The 20,750-nt window shown below is 46.3% G+C and overlaps 1 protein-coding gene across 5 annotated transcripts in view; it reads left to right on the forward strand.

Annotated features, from left to right (window-relative positions):
- Positions 1-20,750, forward strand: part of NRP2 (neuropilin 2) — a 261,021-nt gene that overhangs the window by 189,540 nt on the left and 50,731 nt on the right. For all 5 annotated transcript variants that reach the window (XM_053281642.1, XM_053281625.1, XM_053281633.1 and 2 more), the window contains one exon: positions 6,349-6,393. In XM_053281642.1, coding sequence (XP_053137617.1) covers positions 6,349-6,393 — 45 coding nt within the window. The remainder of the gene's footprint in view (positions 1-6,348; positions 6,394-20,750) is intronic.

A 20,750-nucleotide genomic window follows, 5' to 3' on the forward strand; every position in this document is an offset into this window, starting at 1 on the left:
GTGTGAATTGTTGCTATAGAGCAGTGGCCAACAAATCACATAGCAACCTTCCATGTACACATTCCCATTTAAGAGTTGCTAAGCAGACAGAATTCCTGGCCTGAATTGTAGTACATTTCAGGAATTCACGTAGCTTGCTCTTTCTTTCTGGAGGACATCTGGGAGAATGAGTGCCTAGGGAAGGCAGGTACTGATGGTTTTACTATCAGTCTAATTGAGAGAATAATGTGTGTTTCTGTGATGGCAGGAGATGGCCCAAGTAATAGGCTGGGGGTTACTAAAGGAAAATGTGCAAGAACAGAGTCTGAATGAGTTCTTATGAAGAATAAACTCTTGAGACAGGAAACCAGCTATTAGTTAGTGTTAGATGCTTGAAAGGACTGATATGAAAAGGGAACCTTTATTAATAAGAAATAATCAGTGGGGAAGCATTATTAGCAATAACAGAACAGATTCCTGCACTGGAATTCATCAGCCTCAGAGCTGAGACAGAAGCCAGATAGGAAACTTTATTGCAAACTGTTTGAAGTGTTCTTCTTTGAAACTAAAATGGGGGGGTGGGGGACCTAAAGCAGTGTCGTAAGAATGTTCCTTTTGGCCATGCTACTTTCTTGTCCTATCCATCTTCTATTTTTTGCTTATGAAAAACTGATCAAGAGAGGAAGGTTGTACTGAGAGGTAGTGACTGGCTCAAGGTCACAAAGTTATGTCCCTGACTGAGTAGGGATTCCAGTTCAGGTCTCTCCAAGCTAACCAGGACCCCACTGGCTCTCTAGATCCAGCCATTCTGCCATGATACTCATTCCTATGGATTTTAATATCACAGGAGCGTTTGACATGGAGAGGGATGGACTGTGCAAAGCCTCTACTTGCCTTGTCTCTGCTGCTGCCAGGAGTCCATAGAAAGGGGTTGGCTCCTCTCCAGCTCCAGGGGGAACGCTCTCCTACTTCGTACCTGTCTAATTACCATGAGCAGCAGTGGCATTCTTCCCACTGACCGTAATGGAATTAGTTCACACTCAAGATCTGCAAAGTATAGCAAGTCAATGAGCGGGCTTTAAAAGGACCACTGTGGTGCGGTTCCTCTTCAGTTGAAGTTATAAACTGTACAAATGGGGCCCTCCTTTGAGCATATTTCCTCAGTGTAGCAAGGTAAGCTGCACTCCCAACCCAGTCCCTGCTGTTCAGGAAGAGAGCCTGACACACTGCATTTGGGGGCTTCTGAACACCCTTTGAACTCTGCTGGCTACCCGGGCTCTTTAATTTGTTAATAGTTCTTATGTTAAAATATTGTGTGTCGACATCTGACAAACCGTTTTAATCTCTCAGCTTTCACAACTTAATAACACCAAGACCAACACCCATTAATGAATAATACTAATAACATTTCCCCACAATTTAAAAATATTTGGGGAGGAGGGAAACACCACTAAAACATACAGCACAAACAATGGCTCAAGTATAAATGATTATCTGACAATGTTTAAACACTACCATCGATGGAAGAGGTGTCAAATTCATCAGAAAAGTCAAGAAATCCATTCTTTTTAACTCATTCAAATGAACAGATGCATACAATAGAGACATACACATATACTATAAATGCCCCTCCTCTGTGTACTATATACAGTATAATACTGTATTAAAGTTTATCTATCTATCTATCTATCTATCTATCCCCACCTCCAATCAGGGCTTCACCTTGGAATCTGTTTTCATCTCTTGGGGCATGTCAATACTGTAAATAATGGTGAGTGCTGTTGAAAATGTACGGAGTGCCTTTCCCCACCACCACTGAGCAACAGCAACTAGACATCACATTTCTGGGATTCTGTGAGCCCTTTCTCACAATCAGAGAAAGGGCTCCAAAGGGGCGAGGGGAGGAAGCCTTGAAATGCTTACCTCCCCCGCAGATGATCCACTCTCCCTTGTGATCCCTGGGCGGATTGCTTGCCCGGACTTTGCCTGGCTCCTGCCGGCACCAGCGGATTTCTGGGGCCAGGAGGCCCCTGGAACTTCCATAACCCACCTCACAAGTACATGGTGTATTATGAGGAGCCTCTCGACACCAGTCGGGAGGCTACTAGTGTGTAGGTGCCATGGTGAGCCACGCGGCACCAACACACAATCCATTAGCCCAGATTTCGGGAGCGCTTGCGCCCTAAACTCTGGCTAACAGCAGGGACATCTAAGGGTTTGCTGCCATGCTGCCGCCAGGATCTGCATGGCTCTCGGCAGTTGACATGCCCTGGGAAAACCAGGCTGGGCTTTCCTAGTCCAGTTTTGCCTGTACGTGTGAACAGCCTGTTTGTTTGTTTGTTTGTTTGTTTGTTTGTTTGTTTGTTTATTAAGCTATCCTGGCTGGATAGAAATAACTTCCCCAGAGAAGAACGCAACATCAATGTAATACAATAAGAATTTTTTAAAAATGAAAACAATTTAAACAACAATTACAATTAAAAATAATGTCTCTTGACATGACAGACAGTGATTTGTTGAGGAGTCAGAGTTGCTTTGAGGCAAGGAGCTTTCAGAGTAGTTGGCCTGCAGGCATGATGGGCAGGGCAGTGCGTGCAGAGGGAGATCAGGAGGCTATCTTTGCTCCTTTCACATCCTCACAAAAGTGCTGTTTTCTGCCAGAAATATGTCCATGAGGACTACGTAGCAAGCAGCACTTTTGGGGGAAGGAGAGAGAAATGAAAATAGCTTCCAAATCTCCCTCCCCATTCGCTGCCCTGCCTATCAAGCCTCCAGAGCATCTACTCAGAAAGCTCCTTATTTGTAGGCAGCGTTGACTTGGCCAATGTAGGCGGCTTTGACTTGGCCCTTCATGCCAGCCATTCATGCCAGCCATTAATACTTAGAATTTGTACAGTATAGCGCTTGTTGAGCATGCAGAGTACTTCACGTGTATTATCTTGAGGTCATCTTTACAACTACACTGTAGGGTAAGTAAGCATTATCCTCACCGCTACCATATTGCAGTTGGGGAGCTGAGGCTGAGAGGGAGTGCCTAAGGCCCTTTAGGGAGTGCATGGCAGAGGCGAGATTCTTACCAGGGAAAACCTGATTCGCAGCCAGTCTCTTATGCGACATGATCTCCCAAAGTTTAGCGGGGAGTAGTATGTGATTTCAGGGCAAGCTGGAGGCCATAGAAGTCCTCACTTTTAGAAATTAAAGACTACAGAAAACCTCCACTATGTTGTCATCAGTTGGTAGGGCAGCTCCATACTTTACACAGCAGGTGCAACTGCTACAGGTAAACTGGTGCTTACAACAATGAATAGCAAGCATTAGTCATGTATGCAAACCTGATTGTTTTAAAATTCCCCAGCACATCTAATATGCATTTAAAGGTGCGTCATCATCCATATTTACATGTTTGCTGTGGAAAAGGTTTCCCCTGAGGGCCAGACTCAGTGTGACGTAGGAGATCTGTGAAGAGGATCTCCTGCAGTTTTTGTAAATCTAAAAGCAGCTGTGTGTTTGGGAGGTGGGGGATTCAGATCACTTCCATGGCCCTTATCTTAATCCTTTTTCCTGCACCATGTCCCCCAATTTAAATAGCCACCTAGAACTATTTTGCCCCATGGAATAAAGCAGATGGGTAACGTGTGGCCCTTGTCTCAAAGCATGGTTTTGAAAAGAGCTCAAGCATTTGATTATGAAACAATATCTGCGTGTCAACATTCTGCATCTCACCCACCATCAGGACTGTGGGAAGAAATTGACTGGAGAAGTAAGCTTCTGCTTTACAATTATAATCCAGAGAAGTAATCAAATTCCTTTTCAACTTCAGAAAAGGATCTAATAACTCACAATATTATTATTATTTTCCTTTGACAAACCTGTCACTTGCTTTTTGAGGCAAGGTGACTATTTCACAACACTCTACTGAAATGGCAGTTGAGCCAAGATTCTCCAGACCTAGGCATAATGCAGAAGTAATATGAAAATAATCAGGAGGTCTTTTTCTTCTCTGGGAAAGTAATCAGTAAGATGTGCTGAATGTTGCTTTTCCTGATCCAGTCGTTTATAACAGATTATTTCTTCTAAAGAACTCAGATATTATCGGTCTTTGTTTCACTGTTGCCTTAAGTGGGGCATCTGCTTTTCCTTGGGGCTGTGGAAACATACAGGGTAGGCAGAAAAGAGGAGGCAAGAGGCTGGTGAAAGGTTAAATGGAGGAAATTTGTGGTTCCTTGGCCCTTCTGCAGAGCCACAACCCTACTTGAAAATACATTTAGCTGATGTGAGGCTGATAAAATGGCAGTGGTTGCCAAAAGACCTAAAGGGACCTCGACTAAAGGTGACCAGAGTTTGTGATGGGGTTGGGTGGCAGTTATATTTGGCAACCAACAATTAGTTGTGGGGCGGATAACAAATAAAGTTTATTATTATTATTATTATTATTTTATTTTATTATTTTATTTTATCATTTTCTGGAATATAAAGTTGATTGTAAAGGTGATTAGATCTGTGATTCTTTTTGAAAAGCAGTGTGGCAAGATATCTGCACAGCAGCAGCGTATAGAGTTAACAACACATTCCCAACTCCCCCCACCCGGAAGGTTCTGTGATCTACAGAAATTCATAGGTGAAGCTTTTGCCGTCATTGCGACTGCATGCTTGATGAAAGGCTTTGATAAATTTCTGCTTGCAACACACACAGTTTTTGGAGACACAGAAGCTCTGCCGGGGGGGGGCGGGATTGGCACCCCTCGTGGCACAGCATCATCCTCTGAATATGAAATCACAGGCAAATGCTTCGGATCATTTCAGAGTGCCTGTGAAGATCTAAACTGTTCTTAAAGGCAGAGGGTGAGGAATCTTGGATATCTTCCTGTATTGGAAGTATGTGTCCTCTTTGAGCTCCATTTTCTTCTGCTGAAGTAAGGCACTTCATTGGCTAGGGCAAACCAGCACATTTTGGTTAGGATCTGCTATGAGCTATCCAGTTTGAACCCACAGTATGCTGCCTCATACAGACTGTCTGTGAAATTCAAGGCAAGGAGAGGGGAGGGTTCATCACACCTATACTCTGTTGAAACTGCTAATGTAGACATAAACCCTGTATCCAAATACTTCTCAGCTTGAGTGCATTTTTTCCTCCCTTGGTCATAAAGTCTGTCTTTACAACTCAGCCCATCACCATTTGCAAGAGAATCTTCAGTGGTATGGCAAAAGCTACAGACTTACGTTGCGTTCCTGAAGTCATAACTTTGAAAGGAGCATCGACTCCAGTTCCTAGAAAGGAAAATAAACAGAGATCTGTAGATTTAAACAATTTCTAGCCAGTCTCTTGTTTAAAAAATCTTCAGAAGAGGACATTCTGCAATTTCTCCTCTCAACTCTTCTTGCATTTAGAAAGCCTTTCTTGATGCTCTTGAATACATTGCTTCTTTTGTTTCCACAAGAGGATACAGATTAAATAATATCCAGATCCAGATACTTTCCCCCCTTCTTTATGGAAATCTCTCAGATATTTGGAAGACTCTGATCATATTCTTCCCCTACTGCTGCTTAGGCTCACATAGTACCAATCACATTCTGCTAATCATATCCCACATCTGGGATTTTTACATATAGCCAGCTTTACTGCGAATTTATTGGGAGGCTTTAATGTGAACCTAAAGTTGTCCCAAAAAAGCATCACAAATAGTGGATTTTTTTAACCCTGGATATAAATCAGGCTACACTCTTAACATGCTATGAAAAACCCCAATTGTGTGTGAACTACTCCGTGATAATTTTAACTGAAAGCAATTTCAGCTTTTTAATTTTCTTAGGTTTTAATCTCTGGCTTATTTTTAAATTGTTAAATTGTTTAAAGGTTTTGTATATGTGGTTAACTTTTTTATGCTATTGTTAACCGCCCAGAGATGAAAGTTTGGGGCAGTGTACAAATCTGATAAATAAATAAAATAAATTGTTAAGGTTGCTCACTCAAACAGGAGGCTGACATTGGGAGGGTCCTCTTAACCTTTTCCCTCATCCTTTTTCCTATCTTCAAATCACCACCACCCCACCAACCAGGTATTTTTAGCTCCATGGGGGGTAGTGGGGAGGAAGGGTTAAGAAGACGTGTTGGAGATGAAAGTCTCTCATGATTCTCTCAGGTGGTGGGGGTGGGGGGGTTGGAGTTTTTTTATAAAATAATATGAACTATTGGAGTCCTCCCTCTAGGCGAAGAGCAGTAAAAGGATCAGGTTTTGGGGGAAGCTGCACAAAGAGGTTCTTGTGGATTTGAGCTCTCCACATAATCACAAGGATCACGTGTGTCTGTGCTGGGAATCTATAGCTTGCTGCTGGGATATACTCAATTTCAGCTTTTCTGTTTCTTTGCAGAACCCATTACAGCTTTCCCCGGTGAACATACATTCGGAGTTTCAGGTAAAGATGCAGTTATTCTAGAAGTTTTTCTTACCGCATGATTTATTTTCTGATTTTTTTAATTTTTAAAAAATTGATGTGTGTGCTAAGAAAGAAAGAAGAAAACTAACACAGACTGCTGCCATGCAAAAGGAGGTTTACATTTGCAGTATGCTTTACCCATGCTATCAGCAGGTGGCACTAGGCTAGACATGGTCTGTGGGTGGGAGGGTTATAAAAGCAGAATGCAGCGCTTTGGCCAGGAAAACACAGGAGGTTGAAAACAAAAACAAGAAAATTCTCTTTCAAATTCAGTTCTGAATTCAGCTTCAGATATTGTTTGTTTGTTCCGATTCAGTTGTTTTTCTACATTGAAATCACAGTCTCAGTGTAAAAAATAACTATAAACTGTCCAAGTTTCTGTGTCAGTCATAGGTGCTCAGTCCAAAATGTCAATAAAATTGGGTGCACTTTGTGCTGTATGTTTGGTGGCTTGCTGCCTGCATTCTCTGAGACAGTGGCAAAATCAGACAGGGCTGACCAGAGGGCTACTTCCGGTGCTCTCCAGCGGGCATTGTGGCACTAAGTGAGAGCTAGAGATCGCAGGCGCCTTTTCATCCAGTCCAGTATCCTGCTTAACAATGGAAGCTAGCCATGCATGTTTTGAGATGCCCCCCTTTAAAAAACAAAAACATAGCTCTTATGCCTTTGACAACTTTGTGACAGGCAGAAATTTAACAGGTGCAGTTTCCTATCATCACTCTATCTCCATGCTGGGAAATCTTAAGGAATCCACTGGGTGAGGCGCGTCACACGATCAGTGTGAAGCGCCGGAGGGGGTTCTGCGGAGAGAGAGAGAGGGCTTAACCCGCTCTCCCCGCAAACGATCAAGAGGCAGCCCTGGGCAGCCGGATTGGCTGTCCACACACCTGCCAGCCCGGGGACGGCCCTGGGCTGTGGGGATCGGCGAGTGCGCAGGGCATCCTGGAGAGACCCCCGAGACTGGGAGTCTACTCGCAGCCTCCTGGTTGGGGGTCTACTCGTGTGCCACCGTGCACTGCGGCAACACAAGCAAAAAGATGAGGTTAACAGTGCTTGCTCCATTAACCTCGTCTGAGGGGAGGGGTAATTAGGTGGGCTAGCCGCCTTGGGAGCACCGTGGTTCCCACGAGCTCCCTTAGCTCGCTTTTCAGTGACCGTGAGAATAGCTTCGATTTCTGCCTCGCAGAGATGTTAAAGGCACAAGTGCCCAGTAAAAGTTGTCAACCAACCTATACAGATTGCATAGCCTGCACTGATCATTTTGATCAGTCAGCTGTGTGAATTGATGATGGTTTCATCAGGCAGGGTGGGGGTGCAATCATCCCATACTTCCCGGCTGCGGGGATAAGAAGAAAATGTGGCTTACAGCCAAGTATTCTATAAACTGTGACTTCAAAGGGATATATAGAAACTTTAGAGTTGCAGTATAGGGCTAACACAGCAGCTGTACCTGGGTCGCCAAAATTCAGGCCAACTAATGAGATAAATAAAGATGCAGATGAACCTCTCTGCTTTTGCAATGGCTGGGGGGAGCAGCAAAGCTTTGAGATGTAGGACGGGGGAATAAGCAGCAACTACAGAGAGGCTTAACCCAAAAATCAGCAGTGAATTAGAAGTGCAATGAGGTGGCAATGATTAATATTTAGCATGGAGATGGTTTCCCTTTCAGCCAACAAATGCCAAGGCAAGGGCTGTGCTGGGTCTCTTCTTCGCAAGGGACTGTGGCGGCAGGGAGAGAGGGAATCAAATTGCAGGAACAACTGTCACCCTGAGTTTGAAGACTGACATTTAGTAAAAGAGAAGCAGGGTGAAATGGTGCATTTAATAGCTTAATGCCGGCCTGAAGAAAAGAAAATGGGATGGCTGCGTTGATAAAACCTTTAGAGGGAAACAAAAGGGGAAAGGAATTTGGAGATAGTGTCCTCCTCATTAAACTTGTTTCTGTGTCAGTGGAGATGCTCTGGTGTAGAGGAATGAGTGAGGCAGTTCCTTGCTATCTGGAGCAATTTTTCATTTTGTTTCTTTGTGTAGTGCTTTCCGCTTTTCACCTGTGGGGGTGGAAAACCCCAGTGCGGCAAAAGCAGGCAGCATCTGTTTGTATCTGTTTCCCAACGCGTTCTGCTTATATTAAATCGGTACCTTTTTATTTATTATTGGATAGACTGTTCTTCCTAGAGCAATCTCTCAAGCTGTGGCTGAGATATTGCCGAAGCTGCTGGCTTTGACTTCCAGAAGGGATGCTTTTTGGGGGGTTGGAAGAAGTTGGCTTTTCTGTGAAAAACAGTTTGCAAAGTTCTTTGAGATTAAAATGAGTCTGTCTAAGAATTCATTGTTGCCAGTGGGGAATGGCACACTGACATCCATAACATTCTGTTCCAGTCTGAAGTTAATGTTAAAAGGTGTTTAGCAATCTAAATTAATTAATTTAATTTAATTTAATTTAATTTGTACACAGCCCCAAAATTCTCTCTCTGGGCAGTTTACAGCAACATAAAACAAATTAAGACAAAAAGGAAAACCTTAAAACAATTTAAAACCACAAGTCTAGATAAAAAGCTTGAGTATATAAATGTGTCTTTAGAGACTTTTTAAAAGTTGTCAGAGATGGGGAGGCTCTTATTTCAGCAGGAGTGCATTCCAGAATCTCAGGACTGCAACAGAGAAGGCCTGTCCCTGGGTAGCCACCAGACAAGCTAGTGGCAACTGCAGATGAACCTCTCCAGATGATCTCAATGGGTAAGGGGGCTCATAGTGAAGAAGACTTCGGGGCCATTCACACGACCTACCAGGCAGGCAGATGGGGGGAAGGCTTTCCGAACATTGCCTTCCCCCTAGACTAGCGTCGTTTTCCTGGTGGGAGAACACTCCATGCTCCCACACGATCAGCCCTGCTCCATGCAGCGCGGAGCAGAGCACAGCGCTCTGAGGCCAGGACTCGTCGTCCCGGCTCCTGGAAATCCTACAAGGCACCACACGGGTATGCAGTGCATTGGGGGGGCCCCCAGTGACAGGCAGGTGCCTGTACGTGTTGCAGCACCAACTGAAAGCAGCCGGTGCTGACACACATTCAGGGAAACCGGGTTAAGGGAGCACTCATTCCCTTAACCTCGTTTAAGAGGTGGGCTCACTAGGCAGGTTTGCCACTGAGGTGCCTCCAGGAGCCATGTGCCTCTTAGCGGTTCTCATGGGCAGCCAGGCCTGGGCTTGGCTGCCTTAGCCTGGCCTTGGGTACTCGTGAGAACAGCTTCATTCCCTTAAATACTCTGGGTCTAAGCTGTTTAGGGCTTTATAGTTTATAACCAGCATCTTTCATTTTGCCCGGAAAAATATCGGTAGCCAGTGTTGTTCCTTTAATATAGGAGTGATCCAGTCTCTTCGAGATGACCAACCTGGTTGCCTTCACCAACTGTAGTTTCCAGACTATGTACAAAGGCAGTCCCCCATAGAGTGCACTGCAGTAGTCAAGTCTGGAGGTGACCAGCAGATGTACCACTATTCTGAGATCATTCCTCTCAAGAAACAGACACAGCTGGCATATCAGCCAAATCTGATAGAAAGCATCTTTGGCCTTAACCTGAGACACTAGTGAGAGGTTTGGATCCAGATACACCCCCGGACTGAGTACCTGTTCCTTCTGGGGAAGTGTGACCCCATCCAGAACTGACAGTTCAAAATTGTCTCCTGAGTTCCAGCCCTGCACAAAAAGCACCTCCATCTTATTTGGATTCAGTCTCAGTTTGTTGTCCCTCATGCAACCCATCACTGCCTCCAGGCAAGCATTTAGGGAAGTAATATCTTCTCCCGATGATGTTGACATGGAGAAATAGATTTGGGTTCAACATACTGATAACATCCTGCACCAAATAGCCTGATGATATCTCTCCCAGTGGTTTCATGTAGATATTAAAGTGCATTGGAGAGAATATGGAGCCCTGAGGGACGCCATATAAAAACCCATGTTTTGAAGAACTACAGTCTCCAAGTGAAAACTTCTGGAATTGCCCAAGAGATAGAAGCGGAGCCACTGCAAAGCAGCTTGGAGGCCACCACCCTCTCAATTACCTTGCCCAACCACGGAAGGTTGGGGACAGGCCTATAATTTACTTAACTCTGAGGGATCCAATGCAGGCTTCTTCAGAAGAGGTCTTACGATTACCTCCTTAGGACAGGAAGGCATCCTGCTTTCCATCAGAGAAGCATTTATAATATCTACCAGACCTTCTACAACAACCCCCTTGCCAGATAGTATAAGCCATGTCGGACAAGTACTGGTCCTCTCACAACCCTAAACAACTTTGCTGGATGAGAGCTTGCTGAGGCAATACAGGCAGAAAAGAATCTCTTGTTTGCCGCATGTGTTGCCTGAGTATAGGTCTTTAAATGCTCTCTGTGTTGTAATCTGTTGGATTCAAGTTGAGACTTTCTCCACTTGTGCTCCATTTGTCTACTTTGCTGCTTCAGCTCCCATAATTCTTCCGTATACCAAGGAGCCAATTTTGAAGTGGGTCGGAGAGGACACTTAGGAGCAATTATGTATACTACCCTGGTGAGTTTGCTGTTCCAGTTCTCCACCACGGCATCAACAGGAGCACCAGCAGAGCCAACACAAAATCCTTCCAAGGCTTCTTGGAATCCTATTGGATCCAAAAACCTTCTTGGGCAGACCATCCTAATAGGCCCCTCACCCCTGTGGAGGTGGGATGTGACTGTGAGTCCAACCTTAACCAGATGGTGGTCTATCCATGACAATGGGGAAATCACAGGAGTCCTCACCAAAGGAACACCACCCTGATCAGAGTAAAAGTCCAGGAGGCGCTTCACATGATTGGTGTGAAGTGCTGTTTGGGGTAATGCAGGGATCCGTCCCTGGGTGGCCGGATCGGCTGCCCACACAACTGTCCACTCCATCACGGAGCCGGCAGGGGTGGCAGGGATCGGGGGCCAGCTGGCCCCCAGAAGTTCCAGGATGCCCCTCTCAGAGACTTGTTTCAGCCTCCCAGTGGGGGTCTCCTCATGTGTTGCCATGGTGCAGAGCCACGTCATGGCAACACAGGATCAAAAAAACGGGGTTCGCTCCACTAAGCTCATTTAAGCGGAGGGGTAGTTTTTGAGGTTTGCTGCTGGAAGCCGCGTGGCTCCTGTGGCAGCAAATGACCAGGGGAAATCAGGCTAGGCTCCCCAAGTTTGAATTCCTCTGGTCGTGAGAACAGCTTCCAGATCAAGCATGTGACCAGCAATGTCCATTGGTCCTGAGACTGCTTGGGATGGGCCCATAGTTGTCATGTCTGCTATGAACTCCTGAGCCGCCCCAAACAAATTGGTCTTGAAGTGAATATTGATGTCCCCCGCCACCAGAAGTCTAGGAGACTCCAACGCCAAGCCCGAAACCAAATCTGTCAGCTTAGTTAGGGATTCTGTTGGGCAGCGGGGTGATCAGTACACCCACAAAAGTCCCAGTCTGTCCCTGGTCCCCAGACTTATGCACACACATTTGATATGGTCAGACACTTCAACAGGGATCCTGGTAAGGGAGATGTTATTATAGACCACAGCCTGTCTCCCATCTCCAGACAAGCCTAGATACATGGTAGGCTAATCTACTCAGGACTCAGACAACAGGAATTCTCTAAACAGCTTCACACCACCTGTGAACAGCCATAAAAGAGTCATGATTATGTTAATCCTTAAAATTTTCTGGCTCATTTATAATTTCCTTCCTGAAAAGTGGACTAATGCACTCAGTCCTAAGATTTGCCACATTGGTACAAGTATCACCAATTGTTGACATTAAGCTGACGCTGCAAGGGTACAATGTGGACATTGCAGGCAGATGCCTACAGGCAAATGCTTGGAACTGGACTGTCTTTTAAAAAGCCTCTATTGATCAAAGGCAGAAAGTTAGACTGAGCTATGATACAATAATTGCATGAATAATATTGTTGTCTGAATCCTTCTACACACATCTCCCCTTCTGTTATCCCATCCTTTCTACATCTGCTGTGCTTGTGAGAAGACGGGCACCACCTTTCTCTCTTTGCTGCTTCTCCCATTGCCTTCCTCTGACTTCTTTTATCTTCCACTGCCTTTCTCCACACATGTAGTTGTGAGAGATGAGTGGAAGGAGGCAGAGGCAGACTAGTGAGTGGACTGTAGCCCCACTGTATGAAATGGATAGGGAATACTGATAGCCAGCCATTCATTCAGCTCAGATTTTACAAGCCAAATGCTTTATTTGTAAGGTGTTTGGAGTGTTTTGTTCTGAACATTTCCAGAATAAAAGATTTGGTTGTTTTATTCTGGAGCCAGCCCCTATGGACTGCAGTGTTGCACCATTATCAATACGGCCAGGAATTCACCAACAATTCCATCTTCATGTAGGCAAGATGGAGCCATGCTGCCTTTTACTGGTCATTTCTTGAACTAAGGGGTGATAACTATACCCCTGCTAACTGGGCAAAGAGGCACCTTTTAACGTGGTGATTCTCTTTATTTAGCAGGGGGAGAGTAACTGGCCCTGTCCACCCCCAGCACAGAACTTCCAGTGACTGTTGCTGGTGTCTGTCTTATGTTTCTTTTTAGACTGTGAGCCCTTTGGGGACAGGGAGCCATCTTATCTTATTTATTTATTATTTCTCTGTGTAATTCCCTGAGCCATTTTTGGAAGGGCGGTATAGAAATCAAAAGAACAACAACAAGAAGAAGAAGACATCTGCAAACAGTGCTCCTGCCCTGGATGTATTTTTCCGGTGCAGATATATTGGTATATAAATCATAGGATCTAGGGTGTCTGAGTCACTTTCTTCTTTCTCCTCCATTTAGAGAAGACAGAAATGGGAATAAGGTCTAGGGTCCAATTTGGTCAGGTCCAGCTTAGTGTTTGCCTGAAATACTAATTTTCTGTGTGCAGGGATTTTGATTTTGATTTTGTGCAGGAGAGCAGTCAAACATGTGAGCCCCCACCTGCAGTCTGTAGTAGATGAGCCCAGACACAGGGTTTTCACGGCAATGAGAACTAGGCCTCTGAATGCCTTCCCTGGTGTTCAGTTAATTACATACTTTACTGGATACTCTTCCCTCTTTCAATGAGAAATTAGGGAAATGCAAATTGACAGTTGCTCCTGAAAATGGTGGGGATGGGGAGACCCAAACCTTTTGTTTAGTGAAAGCAGAGTTTAGAAGTGCCAGATTAAAAATAACTTTGTTGAACAGATGAGATGGTGTAGCCCAGGGTATAGGTTTTATGAGACTATTTGGACGTACTTTCATTCTGCTGCATTTCATATGTGGAACACCTTCACCTGACAGAAGCCCAGGAACAGCTGTATTCCACACTGGCACAGCTTCAAGCTCTTCGTATGCGGTGTTTCACATGCTACAGTTGAAAGACAGGAGGTAACTTCCACAGGTCACCTGTGTGTTGGAAAATATCACCTAGGAAGGAAGGAAATGGGAACGGTGCAAAAACAGTTTATTAAAGAGTAGATCCCAACACGTTTTGAGTAGAACTCTTCTTCAGGGGACTACAACATATAAAATAGAGCAATGAAGATAAAAAGGCATAATTATGAAAAGAACTATATGAAACGAAACACGAATTAAAAGAGAGATTATGACCTTATAAAAAGGTCAATCAACAGAAACATATACTTTATCAGATTTTTCATTCTGGGCTCTGTAACATATACCTTCATGCCCTGATAAGTTCTTGTTGTTAAAAGAGGCTAGATGGATCCTTAGATTGAACTGCCTATCCCTCTAGGGGCCTCAATGAGGATCTTGATCTTATAGTGTTAATATGATTTGGTTAGTGCAGTTACATCCGTTTCTGTATGGGCAGCAAGGTATTGTTGTTGGATTCATATTTGCACGTGGGTTTTCCATGAATAGTCCACTCTGAGCGTCTTCTCACAACTGGTGAGAAAGGCTTCAGACTGGGCTGAAGGAGGGTTAGACTTACCTTCCCTGCAGACAAATGCTCCTCCTGTGCTGGGCGTGCTTCCCCGCAAGGCCCAAATGATTCCCCACGTGCCCAGGCAGAGGGGAGGGCCAGGGGCCGGGATGTGTCATCCCGATCTCTGGAAATACCATAATGTACCACACAAGTGCATGGTGCATTGTGCAGATCCTCTCTCCCTGGGCTCCCCATAGTCTGGCAGCCATGGCTGCAAGCAGCCGCAGCTGCTGGATGATCAAAAAACGGAGTTAAAGGACCTTATTTAAAAAGGTGGCTACTTAGGCAGGTTTGCAAATGTGATGCCACCAGGATCAGCCCTTAGATCGGCTTGGCACGCGTGTGTGAATAGCCTCACTATCTTAGTAATAAAGTGGTTGGTATCCTGAAAAACTGCATTGTAAGGGTTAAGTTTGTTTCATTGTGAGGCTCTACACAATCTTTGTGTAGAGCCTAACTGGGCTCTCCCCTCAGACAAGCAAGGAGCTCGCCCTGGGCGGCTGGATTGGCCACCTACACGATTAGGGCAGGGATCGGGGACCACCTGGCCCCTGGGAGTCCCACAATACCATGTGTGAGTGCGTGGGGCATTCTAGGGAGACCCCCAAGTCTAGGAGGCTTGCTGCAGCCTCCCGAGTCATCACTAAGTGGAGCCACACCGCAGCGTCTCACGGTTGCAAAAACGGGGTTACCGGAGCACTCACTCCACTAACCTCATTTAACGGGAGGGGGGTACTTAGTAAGGATTGCTGCCAGGAGCCATACGGTTCCCGTTGCAGCACACAACTGCAGGAAAGCGGGCTGGGCTCCCTTAGCCTGCTTTCCTGCGGTTATGAGAATAGCCTCTGAGGCTCTTCTCATGATGGGGGGGAAATGAGCTAACGGAGCCCAGCCTATTTTCCACCCATCGTGAGAACCACCGGGCTCACGGGTGAGCCCGGTGTTTCTCTGGTGGCTACCCTGCCAAAGAAGCCCTCCCCTTAACCCAGGTTAGTGGAGTGAGTGCTCCACTAACCCGGGATTTCTGGTCGTGTGGCACTGTGATGCAGCTCCGGTGACACATGCGGAGACCCCCGCCAGGAGGCTGAGACAAGCCTCCCGGTCCCAGGGGTCTCTTCAGGATGCCCCACGCACTAGCATGGGGCATCCTGGAACTTCCAGGGGCCGCACGGCCCCCGATCCCTGCAGCCTCCACTGGCTCTGTGACAGAGCCGACAGTCGTGTGGGTTTCTGATCTGGCCGCCCAGGGCTTGGAGGCTCCTCGTCTTCCCACAGACCCGTTGGAAGCTCTTCTCACCGATCATGAGAAGAGCATCTCTGTGAGGCTCTTCTCATGATCGGTGAGAAGAGCCTGAATGGGGTTTGTGAGGAGAACAGGCTAAGCCTGCTTTCCCCTCATACGAGGAGTCAGTCTGCTCCAGGCAGCTGAACTGGCCGCCCACATGACTGCCGGCTCTGCTATGGAGCCGGCGGGGGCTCAGAGGATTGGGGGCCGTGTGGCCCCCAGAAGCTCCAGCATGCCCTGCACAAGCACGCAGGGCATGCTGGAGAGACCCCTGAGCTGGGAGGCTGCTTTTCAGCTTCCCAGTCGGGGGTCTACTCGTGAGACCTCCCGGTCTCCTCCTGTTCAGGGGTCTATTCGTGCACCACGGCAACTCACGATCGGAAAGCCCGGGTTAGCAGATCGCTCGCTCCGCTAACCTGGGCTTAGGGGAGGGCTACTTAAGCGGGCGACCTGCTTTCGTGAGACTAGGCTTGGCTGCGAGCCCAGTGGTTCTCACGCAAATGCAAAATCGGGCTAGGCTCCCTTAGCCCGATTTTGCATGGCTGTGAGAATAGCCTCTGTGTTTCACTCATACAGGGATGAGGCACATGCTCCCACACTATCAGCTCTGCTCTGTGCAGCATGGATTGATCTGAAGGCAGCAGGACTTGTCCCGGCCTCCATGAAGCCCACAGTGCACCACACGACACAGGCGCTGCATTGGGAGATTCCCCCAAGAGACAGGTGCTCTAGCAAACTGTGCTCACACTCAAGCAGGTAGCTGCTCCCTTAACCTTGGCTAACAGCTGAGCTTAGCAGTGCTGTCCCACCAGGACCGGACCCAATCCTGGCAGTTCTCATGTACAGCCTAACCCAGGCTGGGTGCCCTTAGCCTAGGTTAGGCTGCGTATGAGAACAGCCTCACGGTCTGATGTTTTACTAATTGGTCAATGCACTTGTGGTCTCCTTACCTTATATACTATGAGGACTTCTTCTTTGCTGCACAACTAAGCTGTTGAGAAGTATTGTACTTTGTAAACTACTGTGAGTTACTTCTTATGTTTTACTCTTTGTACTTAGTGAGGCGCTTCACACGATCAAAGTGAAGCGCCTCCAGGTGTTGTAGAGCAGCGCACTCGCCCTGGACGGCCAGATTGGCTGCACACACGGCTACCAGCTCCATCATGGAGCCGGTTGGTGTTACAGGGATCGGGGGCTGCCCAGCCCCCAGAAGTCTCAGGATGCCCCGCTTCTGGGGAGACCTCTGAGGCTGGGAGGCTTCGCGCTGCGGCATCTCACGACCAGGAAAACCATTTTAAGGGAGGACTTGCTCCGTTAACCTGGTTAAGATGAGGGGCAATTAGGCGGGCTAGCTGCCGTAAAACAACCAGGCTTGCCCTCAAGCTCGGTGGTTCTGATGCTCGCTAGAAACTGGACTGGACTCCGTTAGCCCAGTTTCTAGTGATTGTCAGAACAGCTTCCTTGTATTATACCGTAGTTTTTATTTGTCTATACCAAACTATTTGAGTTAAGTTATTTTTCTGTCATTTATATGTGGGCTATTTACCCCATGAAGTTGTTCACATGGCTGGGTGGGGTGGCGGGCAGGCAGGGGGTGGGGCAGGGAGGCTGGTTAAACTCACCTTCCCGCCAGATTAGCCTGGTTTGTTGCTGGGAGCTCACAAAGTTCCATAGGCCAGGATGATGTGTACTTCCAAATATCCTACAATGCACCATGCATCTTCCTGGCCATCTCTAGGCACAATATATGCAATGCATTGGGGGACTCCCTCAGGAGACAGGTATTCTAGGCACCCATCTCTTTGTCCACTGGGGCTGAGCATAGCCTCAGAGAACACATGATCCCAGAGCATGGGTTAAAGGCTCACTCAAGTCTTTTACCCTGGCTAAGAGCCGAGTTTAAAAGTGGGGCTAGGCAGCGTTGCCCTGTTGGGATTAGGCCCAATCCCAATCCCAGCAGTTATCAGGTGCAGCCTAACTCAGGCTGGGCTTCCCCAGACTGGGTTAGGGTGCCCTTGAGATTAGCCTCCATGTGTTGCATTAATACATGGAGCCAGCGTGGTGTAGTGGCTAGAGTGCTGGACTAGGACCAGGGAGACCCGAGTTCAAATCCCCATTCAGCCATGAAACTAGCTGGATGACTCTGGGCCAGTCACTTCTCTCTCAGCCCAACCTACTTCACAGGCTTGTTGTGAGGAGATACCTAAGTATGTAGTACACCGCTCTGGGCTCTTTGGAGGAAGAGAGGGGCATAAATTTAATAAATAATAATAATAATAATAATAATAATAATAATAATAATAATGGCTTAGTTAGTTTGAGTATCTTTGTTATATTATTTAAAATTTCCAGTTTGTAAAAAGCTACTTATTATGATCTGTGGTTTAATTAGTTTAAATATATTTATTTAAACATACTTGCTAGTATGTTTGTAAGAAACTATTTATTATAACCTTTAAGTTAGTTTAAATATCCTAACTATGCTGTTTTAACTTGTTATTCTGTAAGATGTTATTTATCATAACCTCTTTTTTCTTTGTACTTGACGTTTAACTTATTCCCTTTTTATAAGGTCATAACCATGGTTTGTTTTTATCTCTTTTGATTCATGTTTAGTTTCATATAGTTCTTTTCATAATTATTCCCCTTTATCTTCACTGCTATATTTTATATGTTGTAGTTCCCTGAAGAAGAGTTCTACTCGAAATGCATTGGGATCTATTGCTTTTGCACCATTCCTCTTTCCTTCCTTCCTACCTGTTGGTGTGGTGCTTTTCCCTCCTGAGTATTTTGGAAAATATAGTGTAAACATTTTGACAGAATGCCAGGGACTCTGCTGTGCTTTTAAGCCTGCTGGTGAATCAAGAGACAGGGCAGCCAGGGCTCTCTACTGCATACCCTGGTCTTTTTATATGTGCCCCCCCGCAAACCTTTGTGGCAGGATTCAAGGAGGCTATTCACACGACTGCTCAAAAGCGGGCTAAGGGAGCCCAGCCCACTTTTGAGCGGCCATGAGAACCACTGAGAGCTGTGCGGCTCCTGGCAGTTAGCTCTCTTAATTCCCTCCCCCCTAAATGAGGTTAACGGAGCCAGCACTCCACTAACCCCATTTTGGCAATTGAGAGTCTCTACGGCACAGCTCTACGGCACAGTCTCTACGGCAACTCACAAGGAGACCCCCGACCAAGAAGCTCCAACGAGCCTCCTGGCCTCAGGGGTCTCCCCAGAATGCCCCGTGCACTTGCGTGGGGCATCCTGGGACATCCGGGGGCCGGGTGGCCCCCAATCCCCACCATTCCTACCAGCTCCATGACAGAGCTGGTAGTCATGTGGGCGGTCCGTCTGGCCGCCCAGCGACAGCTCTCTGTTCATGTGCAAGGAGAGCAGGCTAAATCAATTTCCCCCGCAAACCACCTCTGGGTGCTTCACTTTGATTGTGTGAAGTGCCTCAAGGTGTGCTGCTCAGCAAAGGGTGATGGGGAACAACCATGGGGGAAGCGAGAAACAAGCAGGGTGAACTGTGGCTTAGTCCTGTTTCATTAGTAAGTTTGAAGGCACAGAGGGAGAGGAAACCTCCAGGCATCTTCATCATTTTGGCTGTTTTGCACATTGTATAGCAACAGGTTCACCACAAGTGTACACTTAACAGGTAACAGCATGTGTTTCCAAATACCTGTTTGTCAAATTTACACTTATGTATTTTGGTGTACATTTACACACACACACACACACACACACACTTGGGGGGGATGCATCTGAAAAATTAGGACTATGCACACAATTACCAAAATGAAGGTAGGCAACATGCAGCCCAGGATTTTGGGCTCATAATTGCCCACACAAATGCCTCCAACCCACCTTTCTCAAATGTAGGTAGCCCAGATCATGTGCCTTTAAAAAAAAAAAATCAAAGTAGAGCAGAAATAGGAACCGTCCTACCTTGTGTGGGTATATTTGCCATTTCTCGAAATCCCCAAGAGTGAGTGATCATGTTTGTAATAGAGCATTGTGCTACAGGGGCACACATCTGTGAATGGGCTGCTCTGTAGAGCACATTCTATGACTGTTGGCTAGCAATGCCTTCAGTAGGGCTGGTCCTGTCTCCTGCCCCTTTATGGTCAATCAGGGAACAACTGATGATGCAATGAGGACTGCCAGTCTCCTGTCAGCACAAAGCATGATGGGAAGGTTTAGCAGAACTTTGGAGGACCTCCCTCCCCATCTCCTGTTTGCCACAATGCAGAACACGGCTGTCATAATCATATGAGTGTTGTATTTGCAGATCCAAACAGAGAGTCTGCACATCTGTGGGAAACAGGGTAGGAGCTCTTTACACCCTCCCTACAAACCACCGTCATATGATCATGTGCAAGGTAGGGATGTACACTAAACCGGATTGCCTGGTTCAGTTCGAGTCTGCACCAGAATTGAACCAGACTTATGTTTGGTTTTATATACCTCGAACCCTCCCCCCGCCCCCAGTTCGGTTCAGGTTCGGGAGTCTAATTTTTATTTATTTATTTTAAAAATACCCCAGAAATAGAACTACCGCTCCAGGGGCATCTCCGAGGCTGTCAGTGGGGAGTCTCCAGAAGTCTCCTCTCACCCCACTGGCCTCCATTATATTCCAAATTTATTTATTTATTTATTTATTTATTTATTTATTTATTTATTTATTTAACTTCTATACCGCCCAAACTTTCATCTCTGGGCGGTTAACATAAAAACAATTAAAACACATATAAAAGTTAAAACAATGCAAAAATTTAAAAACAGCCATAAAATTAAAAACAGACAATTTTAAAAAGCTGGAAGAGCTTGGGTGAAAAGATGGGTTTTCAGGTGTTTTCTAAAAATTGCCAGAGATGGGGAGGATCGTATCTCATCAGGGAGCGCATTCCACAATCTCGGGGCAGTGACCGAGAAGGCCCGTCTCTGTGTAGCCGACGAGTTGGTGGTAACTGGAGATGGATCTCTCCAGTTACCACCCAATTCGGGTGGTCTTCAGCCCATTCCAGGCCAGGACATGACCTGGCCATGCAGAGGCCCATTGGGCATGCCTGGCAGCCTCCAAAATTTCCATCGCCACGGGGGTGAGGC

The sequence above is a fragment of the Hemicordylus capensis genome, chromosome 1 (assembly GCF_027244095.1).
Source record: "Hemicordylus capensis ecotype Gifberg chromosome 1, rHemCap1.1.pri, whole genome shotgun sequence".
NCBI classification, from domain to species: Eukaryota; Metazoa; Chordata; class Lepidosauria; order Squamata; family Cordylidae; genus Hemicordylus; species Hemicordylus capensis.